The 20,395-nt window shown below is 40.7% G+C and overlaps 1 protein-coding gene across 2 annotated transcripts in view; it reads left to right on the plus strand.

Annotated features, from left to right (window-relative positions):
* Window positions 1–5,308, plus strand: part of slc43a1b (solute carrier family 43 member 1b) — a 57,971-nt gene extending 52,663 nt beyond the window's left edge. For both annotated transcript variants that reach the window (XM_044190404.1, XM_044190405.1), the window contains exon 15: window positions 39–5,308. In XM_044190404.1, the coding sequence (XP_044046339.1) occupies window positions 39–266 (228 nt within the window). In that variant the 3' untranslated portion in view covers window positions 267–5,308. The remainder of the gene's footprint in view (window positions 1–38) is intronic.
* The last annotated feature ends 15,087 nt before the right edge of the window (window positions 5,309–20,395 follow it).

Consider the following 20,395-nt stretch of genomic DNA (forward strand, 5'->3'; position numbering starts at 1 on the left):
GTTTGTCACATGCACTTACATATCTCTCCTTACAACAGATCAATTTGGGCCTTCTCGTCTTCTCCCTGGCTGGCTTCCTGTTGCCGGGCTATCTGTTCTATCACCGTAGAAACCTGATCAAGGCAAAGGCAGAGCGTGATAGGCTGGCTGCCAGCCAGTCAGACAAAGAGAATGCTCTTCTAACCAAATCAGATAGTGGAACTGCTAAGAGCCAAGCCAATGGGCATGCAGCTAATGGATACACATCAATCGGGCAGACTGTTTAAGATGATTGATAGGAGTGAAATTTATAATAACAGTTTTTTGTTATTGTCGTTCAATAGTTTATGAATATTCCGAGGACGTAAACGCAACCACATTCAGGTGTGAAAACTATGACATCTAGCCAAAACAAAACAAGACAAAAAAATACATATTGAACAAGGTTTATTTCATCTTTATTTTAAAAAAAATGTCAGGCTTCTCATCTAGAAAATAGTCTTTGACTTTTCACAAGATGCCATCATGTGATCATTTAAAAATGACATGTAAAGGTGTCTCAGGGGTTAGCACTGTCACTTCACAACATGAAGGCATAGGGTTTGAATCTCAGCTCTGGTCCTTCCTATGTGGAGTTGATATGTTGTTCTCCTGTTTATGGGGATTTGCTTTCTACGCAAACACCCTAAATTGCCCATAAGTGAGAATATGTGTACATGTGATGGACCAGTGAATTGCATTCATGTTGGAAAGGCTTCAGTTCCCAAACCCCTGACCCTATCAATAAGTGACAAAAGAACATAAAAATTCAAGGACCATACTAGTGTTTCTGCATGTTTTATCCTGTTTACCATTAACCACATACAGTATTTCCAGCCATTTTTCAAAGCATAGCTTAACTTTTTTGAATATTGAATGGGCTTGAAACTTGCTTGCGTTAAATAATGCAAGCCAATAAAGCAGGCCTCCACATACTCTATGTGACAGTTACAGTATGAGCACTATTTGTTATCTCGACATAGCTAGATCATTTAGACATGTGTTTGAAGTCTACTTTAAAGGATAGGTTCACAAGTTTCATGTCTGTCTTAGAACTATATGCCCATATGTACACTGAAACAGGTTTTGCTTGCTGTAATCATTCCTCATGTTCATACTGGCTATTGAAAGATCCCTTCTGATACACTTTAAATGGAAATTATGGGGGACAAAATCCACAGTCGTCGTTCTGAGCAAAAAAGTTTTCCTGACTGAGTTAATATGAAGCTTCAGCAGTCTGAGACAAATCAAGTGGATATTTTCCAAACTTACAATTTTTTTATTAAAAAATCCTCCCCTCTTTGTGTTTTCCTGAACGGTGTTTGATGGACTGCAAAAGCTTCATATTAACTTCAGATAAACTTTTCAATACATTTTTGCATGCTGTGGATTTTGTCCCCCATCACTTGTATTAAAAGTGCATTAGGAAGAGATCCGTTCATGGCCACTGTGATCAAGAGGAATGATTACAGCAAGCAGAACCAGTTTCAATATGGGCACATCACTGTTGTTTTAAGGCAGAAATTGTCAAGCTATCATTCGAGGTTATTTACTGTAAATGACAGAAACGTAATTTGTTATCTGTAAATGAGACAGTTTCGATCATGACAAAACCTTTTATCTCAAGATAATGACATATTTAAAGCAAGACTATGTAACTTTTGAAAAAGGAAATACACATTCTTCCTCTTACTAATGGAAAAGTTTAATTCATAAACAATAAAACACACTTCAATACACTCAGGGGTTTTGCTTCTACAGCCTTACTTGGTCTGGTCGGTTAATAAATGTTAGCTACTGTTACAGACTTAGATATTATATACGTACTAGATATTGCTCTATAATCGATATTACTAGCCACTTCGATGACTCTTCTCCAATTGACAACTATCCTGTAATTATCACTTGTGGCAACCATGGCTACTGTTCAGCAATAGTTACATAGTCTCGCTTTAAGTTGTGATGTTAAGCTAATGGGCCTAAAAATAAGTAGCAACCACAGCCACTCTGTGCTTCTATATTTGACATAGAAAATATATATGGCAAAATACAGTATATATGACAATTTCACGTGGTAGTTTCTACTCTTGAAGTAGCTACTTGCTGAATTCAGCACGCTAGTATGAAAGCAACAAGCAACACGATAAACAGCCTGCAGGTAGCATTGCAAATAATCCCCCAGTGGGTATTAAAGGAATAGTTGAATAGAAGATCGATACCACTCTCACGTTTGTGTGTTAATTTGTAGGTAACCGATTAGCTTAGCATAGAGATTGGAAGCAGGGCGAGACAGCTAACCTTTCTCTGTTCAAAATTTAAAAAATTCACCTATCAACACCTTTCAAGCTCACCAATTAACATTATTTTGTTATTTAGTTTTATCTGTACACAAATAGAAATAGAGGCATATTGCCTCTATCCAGGGTGCTCACTGTTTTTGAAACAAATTAAGGGAGGATGAGTAAGGGAATTTGTTTTTCCCTTGTTTGCAGGGCATTCTAAATATGTGAGTTCAGGTCAGGTTTACTACTTTGATTTAATTCCTTCAATAATGAAAAATAGATCTAACTCATTACTAGTATTGCAGCTATGGGAAAATAATTTAAGGGTTATATTTATTTAACTCCCTTGTTTGCATGGCCATTAATAATCACACGGTTCTAAACAACATCATATACAAAATCCTATAATTGATATTTTGATAATAACAATGTATTAACTGACAATGTGAAAACAATGTGAAAGGGGTCGCTCATAGTGATGAACCTACAGAGACTTATCACCTGAATCTGCTTTATAGTGAGTTTCAGCTCATTGTTTAACTTGTTCAACTTTAGCCTACTGTTGTGGTTCACTCTCACTGCTCTCATAGTGTCGTTTTCAGATGCAGCAGGCAGCTGTTTTCAGAGAAAAAGCTCTAAAAACCCACTGAACACTACCTGCTCAGCACCAATCAGCAGAAAAACAAAGTTAGAGAGCAACTGGTGAACATAGCGGAGCATTTAGCAGCTAAGGAGCCAGATGTTTCCCTCAGGAGTTGGTAGAGACCTAATACAGAGCTAAAAGAGAGAGAATATTGGACTAACATTCATCATTTGGCCAGCAACACGACTCCAAATGAATGATCATGATCAGAAGTAAGTTCCCCCATATTGAAGGAAATTAAGTCAAGTTTAATAGATCTTTGCATAATACAAAGCAGAAAACAGATAATCCTGAAATTAGATTTTTTAATGTCTGCTGCCCTGGCATTTATCAGCTCCACTCAAAGCAGAAAATGAGGCAAATGCTTATGGAAGGTACATATTGGAAACTTTCTCAACTATTTGAAACTGTCAGCTTGTTTCTCTCTGCACTTAGACTGAATTCATCGTATTAGCAGCAAGCAGCCTTTCTGTGTGCCACCTGTCATATTGTGAGTTTTATATATTTTATATGGTGCCGTAACAACACCTCTTCGTCAGTTTGACAGTTTTTAAAGTTTGTCTTCTGAGCTCATGCATCATGTTTTTTCTGACAGTTTGGTAAGACTGATATTCTTGTCGGTAGTGGTTCTTCTTTGCTGTACTTGAACTTGAAATGGTTTAACATGACATCACAATCTAGGGATATTTTAGCCAATCACAGCTCTGTTCAGGACAGTGTTTCTTAGGAGGACAAATATGAGAAGGAGGAGTTGATGTCACAGAAAGTAATCTCAGTATTAAATGACAGAGAATCAGAAAGTTCAAGGATTTTTGTGCAGGTGCTGAACCCATAAATAATAAAATTCATTTTGATTTCAATGTCAGTGAAATGTCTGCAACAACAATTCCTTCTCCTCTCCTCTCCTCTCCTAAAGGTTTTTTGAGATTCTGTGCAGGCACAGACTTGTTTGGAGCAAAAACAAAAATTAAGTGCTTTGGACGTGCCTCGGGTTGACCCGTGCAAAGTGCATTCTGCTAAAGTTTAAATGTCTTGATTTAAAGGCAGCATTCGCACAAATAAAGAAAACACCTTATTTGAAATTATGTTTATTGACATGCACGTGCTCATCTGATAGCTGCCTATAGACAGAGTATACAGCAGGCACACCTGCAAAGATAATGCAATCCAATACAAAAACACATATTCTGACAAAGTCTACAGGAAATTGGACATAAAGGTAGTATTTATTGTACTGGATTGCATCAAAATGTACAGGTGTTGCTTTTATTGTATCCATCTACTATGTGTTATTATTTCATTATCAGTGGTAATTAAGGCCTGTTGGTCACAGCAGAATCAACGGTCACAGCATTCATCATTGCTTATTTTGGTGATGAAGAGGGTAAGAGGTAACAGATGTTTATTATCTTTAAAAATTGAAAAACCAGGGAGATTATAATTTAAAAGAATTGTTCACTGTAAATAAAGAGGAAGCTATATTTTGTGTTAGATTTATTTGGTTTCTGACTTGATTTGCAATGTTGTTTTGATTTGTTGTGGAGAAATGTAAAGTATTATAAACTATCAAACATTTTAAATGAAATTGTGTTTTTGTTCTTGTTCCCATATTTCCCATTTAAAAACATAGGAATTTGCTAAGAAACCTCAAATAGATTCCTTATATTCCCTGCATTATGATGAACTACTAGCTCTGATATTTATGGTATTGTAATGCAGGACAACCTAATAATGTACATACCATGTGTTTGTCAGATGAACAGTTAAATCTGTTATATTATCATATTAGGAAATTACAACATTTACACAATTTGTCAGTTGAAAATCAGTGAATGCCTGTATTTACATTTATTCATGCTATTGGTAGGCAGGAATGATTGCAAAGTTAGTTGCAAGAGGTACTCAAAACACATGGCGTTACTGCCAAACAGGAAGTACAGCACTATCTCTGCAGCAATTGGTGTACTGGCACAAGTTTCATATTAAGAAAACTGTAGGATTAGCCACAAAAATAAAGCAGAACACCGCAAGGAGCTGAACCCCATCTCAGTAAACTGAGAGTCCATCACCAGTGTCTTTTGCTTTTTGTGTCTAAAAACCTGCATGGTTTGTGGTCAATGTCACACTATTTTGAGAGACTCAGCTGCAGCCATATAATGTGAAATAATAATTTCAGTTTTGTCAAATATCTGTAACTTTGGAACAATTGTTTGATTTATTATACTTTCTGATTTTTATGGTATTGTAATGCAGGACAACCTAGTAATGTTGTTAGTTATTTACAATATTTCCACACCATGTGTTTGTCAGATGAACAGTTAAATCTGTTATATTATCATGTTAGTAAATTACATTCATGTCATCATTTGTTTGTCAGTTGAAATTGTTGAAATCAGTGAATGCCTGTATTTACATCTATCCATACCATTGGTATGCAGGAATGATAGCAAAGTTATTTGCAAGGGTTACTCAAAACATGGCGTTGCTGCCAAACAGGAAGTAAAGTTGCAACAGGGATAAGGCATCATACAACACGTTGCTTCTCCTTGTCTCCTTTGTCACTACATGAACATGTAATTGCTGAACATGAGGCTATTTCTACTATAAGTTGTTGATTAGAAAACCGGACAGATGTATATTGCAATATTAACTACACCTGCGATGTCTTGGCCTTCTCTGAGGCTTCCCATAACAGGTTGTTGCAAAAGAGATGGAAAGAATTCATAATTTCAACTTCATACAGTGCCCTCCTGTAGCAGCAAAGGTGGTCTGCAACAAAGATTAGATGTCACAGTCAGTGGTTAAAACTCCGATGTCACACACACTACCATCCACCAGAGATGTTGCTAGGTACGTGTCCTGCATCTCTGATGCATTCAAATCTGAAAGGATGCGCTATCAACGCATCCAGGGGACGCACCCTATTTTTTCCCTGATAATGCTACATTGTGAACAACAAATCTGTGTTGAAATCATAGAAGAAACCTCTCTGTCAAAAAAATGGTGTAATTTATTATCACACCGCAGCCTCTCACCTGCTCTCTGTGTCGGGGCTGAGCACACACACACGCACACAAACAGTTTTTTGGCCCCCCGAGTATAGTAAAACACACACGGAGCAGTGCAGAGAGGCGGTGGAGATTACTGGAACTACGCTCGTTTCTGTAAGTGAAATAAAACCTTCCCAAAGTAAAAAGCCAATACTTTATCGATACACCTGTTCACCAAGCATGTAAACATGTAGAAAGCTCTATTTTAATGTGCTCTAATCCAGCAGTTCCCAAAGTGGGGGTCGCGGAGTGGGGGGCGGGGGGTCGCGAGATGATTTCCAGAAACTTTATTTTTTTATTTTTTTATTTATTTATATGTTAAACAAGGTTGTAGTGATGCGAGTATAAATTTATGATAATTAAAATTAACTGGAAATAAAACTTTGTTTGATCCGACTAATTACGACAGTTAAGTGACGGCGTCAATCACAATTTACAGCACAACAACATGCGCTAGCTAGATGCACATTTAGTGTTTTGCTCAACAGTGATCGTCTATTTTGAGATCTAAACTTGATCAAAAATGAAACAGTGGTTATTAACATTGGGGGGAAATTCTTTAAAGGTTTTATTGATAACATTTTAACTATTATTTTGTTAAAAGTTTAGATCACCACTATAACTTTTAAACGATTAATATAGGAAACTGATGAATGATAGCTTTTAAGAATGTGCTTTTTCTCTTAAGTATATGTACTCTGATCCATTTTGCATCACATCAATGTACCATTACACAAGCAACAGTTTAACAAATTAAAATAATTTCTTGCATTCATGAAAACATCAATATTAAAGGTTGCAAATTTACAAGTTGTTTTGTATGACTTTTGTATCTTTACCGTGGGGTACACATCACACTGGCCTAGGCGTTGTAACTTTCCTCAAGCGTCTGTCATAGGCCATGAAAAAAACAGGAAAAGACACAAAATGCCAATAAATACTACAGATATAATAAAAAACTGAGTAAATAATAAAGTTATTTATTGTAATAAAGAAAATAAACAGAATTGTAACTTTGAATATGATGCGTGTTAGTCAGTGAAATCAGTAGTGTTCATGTGGATATGTGTGAATAGTGTATGATAAGGTGTTGTGGAGTAAAACAAAATGCGAAGCAAAGCAATGGGGTGCAGGCGCTGACAGGGAAGAGAAAGAGCCACGCTGGAAGCTGGGACTTTTCTATCCTGTAGAGCACTGGGCCCAGGTGCTCCAGATCTGGTTGGATACTGCAATCAGCTCTCTGGCACCTCAAAATACAACATGGGTAGACACAGTTACTGACAAAGCACACACACAAGTAGACTGAGCAAGAGCCGTCACACATCCTAATACTACTAATCTAACCTTTCCTAACTCAGGAACCTCGCCCTACAGCCGGGCTACCTGTCTTCACCGACGGCAGCGAACGGCACCTGCCCCAAGCAACGAGTGCTCTGCTAGGCTTAGGCTTGTCCGCACCAAGCGCCGCTCCCCAGAACAGCGTACCCGCCTCAACTCTCTCTTTTGCAGCACTTCGCAGTCCGTCCCTCCAGTCCTCATCAGGCAAAGGGCCAGCCACTTACTCTAATCAGTGTCTGCAGCAGCTCCCCTCCCTGACCACAGTTACAGTACTTAGCCAAGTCTAGCATTAATGTTACATTGCCCGAATGTCACTCACTGAAAAAACTGGAGCACAGACTTCTTGGACGGTCTGTTGGTACAATTAACCCCACAGCAAGCCATATTATTCTTCCGATATTTTCATGAAAAAGTCTAAAAAAGCCACAGACACGGCCGAGAGGTCAAGTTCAGTGACGGCTAGCAGACAGCAGACAGTTAGCAGTGAAGGCATCGTCACTCAAAGCAGCCACGCCCTAAATTATGCAGAACTTTAAGCCTTAATATAATTTAAGCAGGTAAGTTATTAAAAAAAAATCATCGCCCTCACAGCTGTTATGAAGGGGGAAATTAACTACAGTATAGTATAACCAAAACCGTTTGTACCAGGCTGTAAACATGTTTACTTCTGCTGTAAAGTTAGGCATTTTAATACTGGGGTCTATGGGGACTGACTCTCTTTTGGAGCCGGCCTCAAGTGGCCATTCGATGAACTGCAGTTTTGGCACTTCCGGGTTGGCTTAATTTTTCAGCCCTGGAGGTTGCCGCTTGGTCAGCACACGGCTTGAAATACTGTTAACATGAATCCTTAAAAGGAACCCACAGAAAGTTTCCCTTTAACTGAAAAGATGACTTTAGCAATTTTTTGATAAATGCTGTTTCTCTAAAGGATTTGAAGTAACCTGATGAATCTTTTATGTTCTTTTAATAAACAATCATCCATTTGCATCCCTTAGGTTAGCATATACAGTAAGTATAAAAGTATAAAAATGGATGAATATAATCCTACTAGTTTGAGCACAACCAGCAAACGTGACATTTAATACTACAGCTAACTGCAGTAAGCAGTTTGTTAAGTTTGTTTTTAAAAAGTTTGCTACTAACCTAGCAAACATAGCAGAAACCTATAGGCTATAGCAGAAGCCTGATATTTGCTGGGGTCAATGAGAGTGAAAATGAGACCCTGTTTTAACATTAGACATGCTTAATGCTAGCTGTCATAATTTCTTTAGCAGCAAATACGACCACTTTACAGTAGTTAATTTACTAACCATTACAACATTAGACAACCTGTAAAGACAGCAAGATAATGCCACTGGTTCAAATGTTTGCCATAAACAAATCTACCTACCAGAACATTTCTAAAGAAATTCTCATCTGCTAACAGGCATTCAGGTTTTTTTTTTTCTTTACTGATCAATCTAGCCTATTGTTTGCTTGCTCCCCGCCAGATCACCGTCAAATATTACAACTGTTACAATCAGTGGACCAATTTGCCAAGATAATAATGCAGCTATGGGTTGACATAGCATTTTCCTTAGTCAAAATATTAATACTTACCTCCTTCTCCACAGGCTGGTGGAAAATGATGAAAACTTTGGGCAGTTGGAGCAGTTGAATGTATCACTTTTTTTCTAGAAGAGGGCTTGGCTCTACCTCCAAAAACGTCATTAAGATATTTTCCTTATTACATATACAGTGGTGTGAAAAAGTGTTTGCCCCCTTCCTGATATCTTTTTTCTTTTTTATCACACCTGAGTTCAATTTCTCTAGCCACACCCAGGCCTAATTACTGCCACACCTGTTCTCAATCAAGAAATCACTTAAATAGGACCTGCCTGACAAAGTGGACAAAAGTAGACCAAAAGATCTTCAAAAGCTAGACATCATGCCGAGATCCAAAGAAATTCAGGAACAAATGAGAAAGAAAGTAATTGAGTTCTATCAGTCTGGAAAAGGTTATAAAGCCATTTCTAAAGCTTTGGGACTCCAGCAAACCAGTGAGAGCTATTATCCACAAATGGTGAAAACACGGAACAGTGGTGAACCTTCCCAGGAGTGGCCGGCCGACCAAAATTACCCCAAGAGCGCAGTGACCACTCATCCAAGAGGTCATAAAAGACCCCACAACAACATCCAAAGAACTGCAAGCCTCACTTGCCTCAGTTAAGATCAGTGTTCATGACTCTACCATAAGAAAGAGACTGGGCAAAAATGGCTTCCAAGTCCGAAAACCACTGCTGAGCTGAAAGAACATTAAGGCTTGTCTCATTTTTGCCAGAAAACAACTTGATGATCTCCAAGACTTTTGGGAAAATACTCTGTGGACTGACGAGACAAAAGTTGAACTTTTTGGAAGGAGTGTGTCCCATTACATCTGGCGTAAAAGTAACACTGCATTTCAGAAAACGAACATCATAGCAACAGTAAAATATGGTGGTGGTAGTGTGATGGTCTGGGGCTGTTTTGCTGCTTCAGGACCTGGAAGACTTGCTGTGATAAATGGAACCATGAATTCTGCTGTCTACCAAAAACTCCTGAAGGAGAATGTCCAGCCATCTGTTCGTGACCTCAAGCTGAAGCGAACTTGGGTTCTGCAGCAGGACAATGATCCAAAACACACCAGCAAGTCCACCTCTGAATGGCTGAAGAAGAACAAAAGGAAGATTTTGGAGTGGCCTAGTCAAAGTCCTGACCTGAATCCTATTGAGATGCTGTGGCATGACCTTAAAAAGGCAGTTCATGCTCGAACACCCTCCAATGTGGCTGAATTACAACAATTCTGCAAACATGAGTGGGCCAAAATTCCTCCACAGCACTGTAAAAGACTCATTGCAAGTTATCGCAAACACTTGATTGCAGTTGTTGCTGCTAAGGGTGGCCCAACCAGTTATTAGGTTTAGGGGGCAATCACTATTTCACACAGGGCCATGTAGGTTTGGATTTTGTTTTCCCTTAATAATAATAATAACAACCTTCATTTAAAAATGGCATTTTGTGTTTACTTGTGTTATCTTTGACTAATATTTAAATTTGTTTGATCTGAAACATTTAAGTGTGACAATGCAAAAAAATAAGAAGTCAGGAAGAGGGCAAACACTTTTTCACACCACTGTATATTATTTAGTTTGCTTTGTCATCTAAAAACAAACAAAATGGTTGCTCCCCAGTCCTTATTTAATTTAAAATATTTTTGCGGGAAAGTTGGCAGTAGGTAGTTGGTAGGTAGTATTGAGACAATTTTGATTAAATGTATTTCAATGTTGAAAACCAAATACAATGTTGATTTAATGGCTTTTTTCATCCTTTAAACTCTGACTGCTGTAGAAATGTTGATTTAAAGTTCTTTTTCAACCTCAACATATACCAACCTTCCTGACCATAACTCAATTAGTCTAGCAGGAGAAATAGGTTCCCAAGTACCCGTATTGACCCCCTGGTCACCCATCTGCCGTGGGTGGTCAGGGCAGCACACTGGACTGATAAGCCTGTGACCCAGCAACACATTGATCCACACGGTCAAACCACCGTTGCCCCAAAGTCCTGGTACTTCTAAAAAGTACCACCCCTCAAGCAGGGACCTTTTGGGGGGGTAAAAAATGTGCCTGGTACTACATTTAGACTTTGTCTAATGTCTTTGTTTTACATGGACCTGTTTTTATAAAAAGTGCTTTGTTATTAGATATTTAAAATTTTTGCAACAAAATTGTCCTATGGTGCGACTGTCTCAAGCATGGTTATGGCAATAATGCACGCCACGGTTGGGGAAAACGTGTTGTATGACAAAGCCAGGAGGAAAGAGAAAGAACAATGGCCGCTGACCCCCTTTATTGACCTGGTCAGACTGACCAATTGTGGCTGAAGCTGGTCCCTTGGAAGGAGTTCACGCCTCCAGGGATTCTGGGAGAGTGAGTTCCATGGCTCTGCTTTGTTCACAGAACAAAAAAGCATGCGGCCTCCTAATAAAACGTTAATTTAAAGTCCACAAATGAATTTATTTAAATTGTGGAGTGCCAGTGGTCCCAACAACAGCAAAGTTTGACTCGCATTTATTGAAAAAGTCCAACAAGTCATGGGGAAAAAATAATGTTATTCATAATTTCATATTATATAAATAACACTATGTGAAAATTGTGTCTAACAATGAAGGTAAATCTCTCTCACAAGCACGTGCTGTGGTCTGCCAGTCAGGTAGTCAACAATCCAGGACACAAGGGGGGCATCCACCTGCATCGCTGCCAGCTTCTCACCCAGCAGGGCAGGCCGGATGGTGTTGAAAGCACTGGAGAAGTCAAAAAACATGATCCTCACCGTGCTTGCCGGCCTGTCCAGGTGGGTGTGGATGCGGTTCAGCAGGTAGATGATGGCATCCTCAACTCCCAGCCGGGGCTGGTAGGTGAACTGAAGGGGGTCCAGGAGGGGTCTGACCATGGGCCGCAGCTGTTCCAGCACTAGTCTCTCCAGGGTCTTTATTATGTGGGAGGTCAGTGCCACCGGTCTGTAGTCCTTGGAGCCACTGGGGCATGGCGTCTTCGGCACAGGAACGAGGCAAGATGCAGCTGTTCCAGCACTAGTCTCTCCAGGGTCTTTATTATGTGGGAGGTCAGTGCCACCGGTCTGTAGTCCTTGGAGCCACTGGGGCATGGCGTCTTCGGCACAGGAACGAGGCAAGATGTCTTCTACAGAATGGGGACCCTTTGAAGACTCAGGCTCAGGTTGAAGACATGCTGAAGGACTCCACATAGCTGAGGGGGCACAGGCTTTTAGCACCCCGGGGCTAACGCCATCGGGGCCTGCAGCCTTGTTTGAGTGGAGCCTCATCAGCTGTCCTCTCACCTGGTCAGCAGTCAGGCACACAGCAGAAGTTACAAGTGGGGGAGGGGGGAGTCGTCGGTCTGGAGAGGGCCGTTAGCCTGATGGGGAGGGGGGAGCAGAGTACTCAGAGGAGCTTGAGGGCCGACAGCAGCTGAGTTAGAGGGGGGATGAGCAGGAGCCGGTGTGTCGAATCTGTTAAAGAACAGATTCAGTTCGTTGGCCCTGTCCAAGCTGCCTTCAAGTCCTCTGCTGCCAGTCGGCCTGAAGCCAGTGATGGTCTTCATACCGCTCCAGACCTCTCTCATATTGTTCTGCTGGAGTTTACGCTCCAGCTTCCTCCTGTACTTCTCCTTGGCTTCCCTGATTTTCACCTTCAGGTCAGGCTGGATTGCCCTCACCTCCTCCCTATTACCATCCGTAAAGGCCCTCCTCTTGGCATTCAGGATGTCCTTGATGTCCTTTGTTACCCACGGTTTGCTATTTGGATAACAATGGACCATCTTAGTTGGGACATTGCAGTCCACACAGAAGTTAATGTAGCCAGTGATGCACTCAGTGAGCCCGTCAATGTCCTCTCCATGAGGCTCACAGAGTGCATCCCAGTTTGTCACCTCAAAACATTCCTGCAGTGTCTCATAGGCCTCCTCTGACCATCTCCTCACTGTCCTTGTGGTCACAGGGTGCCTTTTAACCAGAGGCACATAGCAGGGTTTGAGGTGAACCAGGTTGTGGTCTGACCTACCCAGAGGGGGGAGGGGGGAAGAGCTGTATGCATCCTTCACGTTAGCATACAGCAGGTCCAGTGTCCTCTCCTCTCTAGTAGGACAGCTCACATACTGGGTGAAATTAGTCAGTGTTGTTGAAACACTGACGTGGTTGAAGTCACCTAAAAACAACATGAGTGCACTCGGGTGTTGAGTCTGGAGATGTGCTATGGCGGTGTGAATGGCGTTGCACGCCGATGCCGGGTTAGCAGAGGGGGGGATGTAAACAGCCACAACAATGGCATGTGAAAATTCACATGGCAGATAATATGGCCGGAGTCCCACAGCTAGCAGTTCAATGTCCGGGCTACAGATACTCTGCTTGATGGTAATGTGACCAGGGTTACACCATCTGTTGTTAACTAGAACAGCAAGCCCGCCGCCTTTCCGCTTACCGCTCCCGGTGTGATCCCTGTCGGCCCGAACAGTATGAAAGCCGTCGATGGAAACGTTATGGTCCGGGATATCCTGGTGTAGCCATGTCTCTGAGAAGCACATCAAGCTACACTCACGGAACTCCGTCTGACTCCGGGCTAACGGCGTTAGCTCGTCCATTTTATTCGCCAGCGATCTCACGTTTCCCTTGACGAGAGAAGGCAGACACGGCTTAAATCTCTTATTCTTAAGTCTCTTTTGTCTGCACCCCTCTCTCTTCCCTCGCCGCTTCGTTCCACCTCTGCATCCTCGGTGTGTCCTCCTCCAGATCTCAGTGGGGACATCGGTAGTCCTGGGCGCCATGCTGCTCGGCTTCAGCGCGATCAGCTGTTCCCTGGTGTAAACAATGCGGCCAAACAGTTGATCTGCAGCGGTGCCCTGACCGAGTAGCAGAAGAAGAAGTTCCACGGCAAAAAAAGTACAAAAACACTTTCTACCCTCATTTTCGCAAAGAACGTAGTTTAAATTACACTTACACACAAGTTACTCAAGTTGGAAGAAAAAAGAAAAGTTAAAAGTTGGAAAAAGTAAGACGACGAGACGGCGCTACGGCAACAGGCAGCATGCGGGCTGGCGCATGCGCACTATTGTATGGCTCTTCGTTCGTCCATGTTGGAAACTTAATAGCCCTCTTGGTTTTCCCGTGCACATTTAGTTCAAACTTCATTTCACAGAAAATGCATTCTTTAGGAAAGAGAGAGCATGTGCAGTTTTTGACTTTCGAGGAGAATACTTCTGTGTTGCAGAGGGCTGGTCTGAAGTAGCACTTGCTGAGCTTTTCAATCAATCCAGCTTTGATGTGAATTTCAGGTAGCAGTTCCTATGATACCCAGTTGTCTCCAAGTCAACACCATCTAGTGTTTCTGGCAGCAGATCACAAACAGCCTTCATACGATAAGATGAATCAACTGGCTCAGCTAGACTTCTGTCATGTCAAGTAAATGAGATTTGCTCTTTGGGATCACCTTTTATAGAATTGAAGTAAGTAAAGATGCAGAGAAGACTGATCACTTTTCCTCTTTCACCTTTTCCTCATGGTTTGTTTTTTCTATATAGTCTACCACTACAAAGGAAAGGGAAAGAATAATATCAACAGTTTCATGTTAGCCAGCTGTTTTGAAAAGTACTATACAAATAAAGACTTACTTACTGGTAGCCTAATTAGCTAAGTTAGCTAGCTAATGTTACCTAGTGTTAGCTAGCTATCTAGCAAGTAAGCTAATTTGATGATAATATACTCCATATATATATATTATTTATATACAGTATACATGTTATTAATGTAGTGACATGAAATATTTCTAGTTGTAAAAAATGTCGATGATACTTACATGTGAGATATAAAATCTTCTTGCTGTATCTTGCTGAGTGGTGATGACTGATATTTGAAATGTGTAAGTAGCAGTTAAAAGTAAACAACTATTATGATCAGTAAAACAGGGTTTTGATGACTTTTGCTTCAGTATTATCAGATTGCCATCTCTGTCAGTTATTGATTGCCATCCATTTAATAACCCTGCAACCGATATAAGAGAATAAACTAGTTGATTTGGCTACTGCAGGAAACTGTTGCGAAACAAGATAGCAAAAGTTATATTGTTATGAGCCTACAATTTGTTATTTGCCTGTTTTTCACCAATAAAGAGTGGCTATACCATGTCATTGACCTTTCCATTTGATTCCTGGTGTCAAAATTATATGAAAAAGTGGCTTAATTTGTCATTGTGTGCTGTCTGCAAAATCAGCATTTTTTGTTTAGAATTTTGGAAATATATAAAGACTTAATTAATAACAAAGAATATAAAAGCACCAGGGAAATGACAGATTAGATTAGATACCAATACGATTTTAGCTCTAATCTCATATAAATAAGATTGATGATGATCTTTACCTGACATAAATTAGCCGTCACTTAACCTTGTGTTAGCTTAAAATAAGGATAACTTGTTCAAATTTAACACGTTCATAACAGTAAAATATTGTAAAACAACTTGTCACCTGTGAAATGTTATTCCCTGTTGCTTGGTTTTGGGATTTCTTTTGTTAGAACATCCAGAAGCAGCACAAAAGTCTGGCATTTTCTACTATTTGAATGGGTCAGAACACTACCTACCGCGCTGCTCCTTTGGCAAATGGGTACAGTCCCACAGAGCTCCTGATGGGGAAGAAAATAAAAACAACCGTTCCTGTCATTCCATCCCGGCTCAACCCAGGATGTGCGGACATGGAAAACTTGAAAAGAACAGAACAGAGATACAGACAAAAACAGCGACAGAACTATGATCGAAGACACAGAGCACATGACATGTCACACCTTCAACCTGGTGACCATGTGTGGGTCAAGGACATGATAGAGAGAGGTACCATGGTGTCTACAGCTGGCACGCCAAGGTCCTACATCAAAGAAACGCCCAGGGGCTCCCTGCGAAGAAATAGGTACCATCTCTCGCCAACCCCTGTGTCTCCTGAAACACCTACCAATGTAACTGAGCCAGCAGCTGTGAGCACTGTTCCTGATGTGGTACATGCTCCTGTCACACCTGAAGTCCAGTGTGACCCCATTCAGCAGACTCCAGTGTGTGAGAAACATTTTCCTGCCAGAATCAGGATGCCTCCTACTTACCTGAAAGACTTTGTTTGTTCTTAGAAGTGAAACCTGACTTAAAAGGGGGCAGCAATGAGAACAGTTGACTGTTTTGCTGTTTTGAGATTGCTGTTAAAGTGTTTACAGAAGCATAATGTTTAAAAGTGTTTCATGGCTAAGCAGTATGGTAAAAGTTAAGAGAAGCCATATGTGTTAATATTGCTACTGATCTTGATAATACTTGAAGGATTTACAGTAAAAAGAGGTAAACTGAGGAGCCATCTTTTTACAGTTTGAAATGGCTCATTATTATGTTTATTCATACATCTGCACAGGTAATATCCTTTCTTTAGAAAGGGGCATGTAGTATTAGGGTGAATACAGGGGTAGGACCCTTGGGCATGTCACAGTCTGTCATGTTCTCTCCAGCCACTCTCCTTCACTCTGCACTCCCTCACCTGATTACTAATGCAAATCACCTGTCACCTATCTCACACCTGCACGTAATCAGCCACTCTACTCCCCTATATAACCCAGCTCCTCACCACAGTCTGGGTCCGGTCTCGTTTGTGATTAAGGATAGAACGCTAGTTCCCCTGAATCAGTAAACACCTTGGACTCCCTTTTCCTGACTAAAATACTACCAGCCTCCTGTACCCAGTACCTCTTCTCCGGCTACTTCGTGCTCCTGTTCTCTGTGTTTGACACTCCAGCTCCAGTCCCCATGTTTCTCCAGTCCTCCATAAGTCTACAAACCACCAGTACCACTTCTCCGGCTACATCGTGCTCCTGTTCTCCGTGTTTGACACTCCAGCTCCAGTCCCCGTGTTTCTCCAGTCCTCCGTAAGTCTACCAACCACCAGTACCCAGTACCACTTCACCGGCTCCTTCGTACTCCTGTTCTCCGTGAGTGGCTCCAGTCCCCGTGTGTCTCCAGTCTTCCATGTGAGTCGCTCCAGTTTCCTGGCCCGTGTGGTCCGACTCCTCTGTGTTCCGCCACTCGACTCCAGAACTCTGCACCTCCATTCTAAGGACAGTATACTTCCTGCCACTCACTATCTAAGTAGTTGTGTTTCAATAAATTATATCATACACTGCCTTGTGTCTCCGACCAGTTCTGTCCGTAACAGGGCAGGTGACTGTTGAAAGGGGGAGACAATAAACCCGTGGGTTGAACAGGCCCAAAAAACACAACTCGCGTTTTGGATTTTTTTACCCGCGATTCTGTTTTCACAACAGCAGGTGAGCCGCGGGAGAATGACATCGGAACCATCAGGTGCACTTACAAGCTTTAAAGGTCCAGTGTGTAGGATTTAGAGGCATCTAGCAGTGAAATTGCACTTTGCAACCATTTGAATACTGCTCTCCTCACCCAGCATGTAGGAGAAACTTTGGTGGCCGCAAAACTTAAAATAACCCTGCAAAAGGCCCAATCTAGAGCCAGTGTTTGGTTTGTCCCTTCTGGGCTACTGTAGAAACATGAAACCTCTTCATTTATGAGCCTTGAAGAGGAGGACATTTTGTTAAATACATGAGCTCTCAGAAGGACATTTTGTGTGCAAAAACACCCAAGTAGAATTATCTCCTAATAAGACCTGCGTAAAAAATCAAATAGAAATAAGAATTTATAATTGAATTACTGTATACATAAACACTGGCACAATTAAGATGCCGTGCATGGTGGGAGACAAAAGCTAATTAAATAATTCAACAAAATAAAATAACACCACATAAAAGATACCCTTAAGAAAATTGATAAAACTGAAAGTTTGGGATTAAACTTAAATACTTAAAATCTAAAAACAAAAGTGTTAAATAACTCAAGACCTGACCGTAGGAAATTAGTGGCACAAATAATCATGGCAACTACAAAAATAACAGGGGAAGAAATTTTAATAAAAGCAAATCCACTGCACTGATCAGTGCAAAGAACACTGCAACCAAATGGCCAGAGGGTGGTGCTTTTGACGTGTGTGTGAGGGGAGATGGCAACTCGTCAAAAATCATAAAATAAAGGAGGAGCACAATGGAATGGAGGAAGTGGAGACTTGATGTTTGAAACAGGGGAAGGAAATAGCAAACAGCTTGAGAACTAATGAAAGAACTTCTACAGTGGGTAAATATGTAAAATTGGCGGGATTCCATTGATGGAGCCTGTATCAAGGACTGTATCAGGCAGATAGCAAATCTTGTTCCATTGAGCTATAATTTTGGTTTTAAATTCTTCAGTGAGCTTTAGAGGAGATGCTTTGTGTGATTTGATAGATGTGAATTACTCTACTTCTGATGGCATATCGGGATCTTCCTGATGAAATGTCGTTCCATACCACTCGGTGGTTGTTGCAAAATTTAAGTTGTATTTTAGACCAGTTTTGATCTGATCTGTTGTCGTGTTTGTTCTCTTTGGGTGAAGTTTACTTTGGCTAAAACAGCGCTGGCTCTGGCTGTGTCTGGCACAGCCCTGTTTTGCTATGCAATAGCATTGTTTACTCAGACCCACACACTGTTAACCTTGAGATCTGTAGCTCATTGTGTTAATTCAAGCTGTCTGATAAACACACAGGAACACACATCCCTTAGTGCTTCTTTTGGATTGTTTGCATTCCATTTCTGACACTGAGTGAGTATAGTTCTGCATGTATCAGAGCAAATTCACACTTCATTTGAACATTTTACACCTTTTCTAAATTGCATTTGTTGCTTCCCTTAGAGTTCATTAGGGGCTTTACATAAAACAATGTTGAAAAGGCAAGTAAAGACATTACATCTATTATTGGTTCTCTTCTAGAACAAGGTGTTCTGACACCTGCCTCTAGCCAGTAATACATTTATACCTCTAAAAGCTAACAAACCTGGAGAATGCCGCTTTGTTAAAGTTCTGGAAGCTGTGTGCAATTCTAATTTTGGTTGGTGTTAATTCTAATTTAGCCTCATAACCGCATGGCTCTAAATTTAACACAGTGATGTATTTGTGTTCAGCATTAATGCTCTGATAGTTAGTATTGTTCCTACAAAATCACCCTCAGAGGTAAAAGAGACTTTTTGGCCTTGTTGACCTGATGGAGGCATGTTGCTTCTGAGAAGCCATGTGAACAGACTCTACTCTCCTCCTGAAATATTTTGACTGAAAGAGGCCACCTAACTGGGGAAGCTGGAAAAATGGTTGTCTCCTCTCACCAGACAGAGATGTGCTTCCTCTGCAGGCTTTGGATTCATGGATCCACTGAAATGGGCTTTGTCATTTATGCTGCTACTCTGAACTCTGCATCTGAAACCCTTCAATGAACTGAACCCATGACATCTGCAGTCAGACTTGAAGGCTGCTGTCACATCAGCACCAGACAGTGATCTGCCTTTTCAGAGACAAACAGCTTCATCATGGGCATCTTGGTTCAGAAACAGGGCTCTCATTACTGCCTGATGGTTTTCTGTTCTTCTGCACTGCCTCCTGCAACACAGGGGGTGACAGTCTGTTTGCGAGCTGTTACAGCTACAACTATTGTTATGGACTTCAGTTGTGAAGTCTTGGCTATATCAAATCTGTATTGTACATTCTGAACACTTCTGACACCCAACACAACACAACAGCTGCCCAAATCAAGTTACAATGCGACCATTCTGTTTAACTTTAATATCAGCCTTCACATCCAGCTACATTGATCCCATTGATTAACTTTGATGATAATTACTCACAGTTGTGAGGCACTAGTGATACAGAGGAGGGAGAAATATTCAGATTCCCTACTTAAGGAAAAGTACACATTATGTAGAATAGCCCATTTCAGAATAACATATGTCATATTATTGGATTATAATAATTGAGGCATTAAAGTGTCCTTTGTTTTAATGTTGGCGAATCAATGAAAGTTTATCTGTAAACTTCATTTCTTGACTATATCTTTTATCAATACTCTGAATCTGCAAAATAACTGAAGTTGTTTAATAAATGTAGTGGCGACATGTGCTTTGTCTCCTAAAACATCTACTTAACGTGCTATGTTGTAGGCACTAACGCATACCTGTACTTCAGCTGCGGGCCAGACTGACACCATTTTTCACTGATTAAAACAAGGAGCTGCATTAACTTTATCTGAAAATAAATATTTGAAAGAACAATAAAAAATGCTCTTCCACACATTAGCCTAAAAGTAAACCCTGACTGTGAGTCTAAACATTTAGGCTCAATGGTATGACTCAGAGCCCTTAATGAAGTGATAGAAGACTATGGAGCAGAGGGGTCTAATCCGCACACACTGCTGACAAATGTTCCTCCAACCCCTAAATATTACACAGTCATTGATCTTTGTTCCGCTTTTACAGTGTGCCACTAAGTCCAAAGGTCTCAACACGTAGTTGTTTGTTCAGATACACAACAACAATGTCATAAAGACTCTATCACTATATTACATCATATGTATCTATCACTA

This window comes from Siniperca chuatsi, linkage group LG3, assembly GCF_020085105.1.
Source record: "Siniperca chuatsi isolate FFG_IHB_CAS linkage group LG3, ASM2008510v1, whole genome shotgun sequence".
Classification (NCBI taxonomy): Eukaryota; Metazoa; Chordata; class Actinopteri; order Centrarchiformes; family Sinipercidae; genus Siniperca; species Siniperca chuatsi.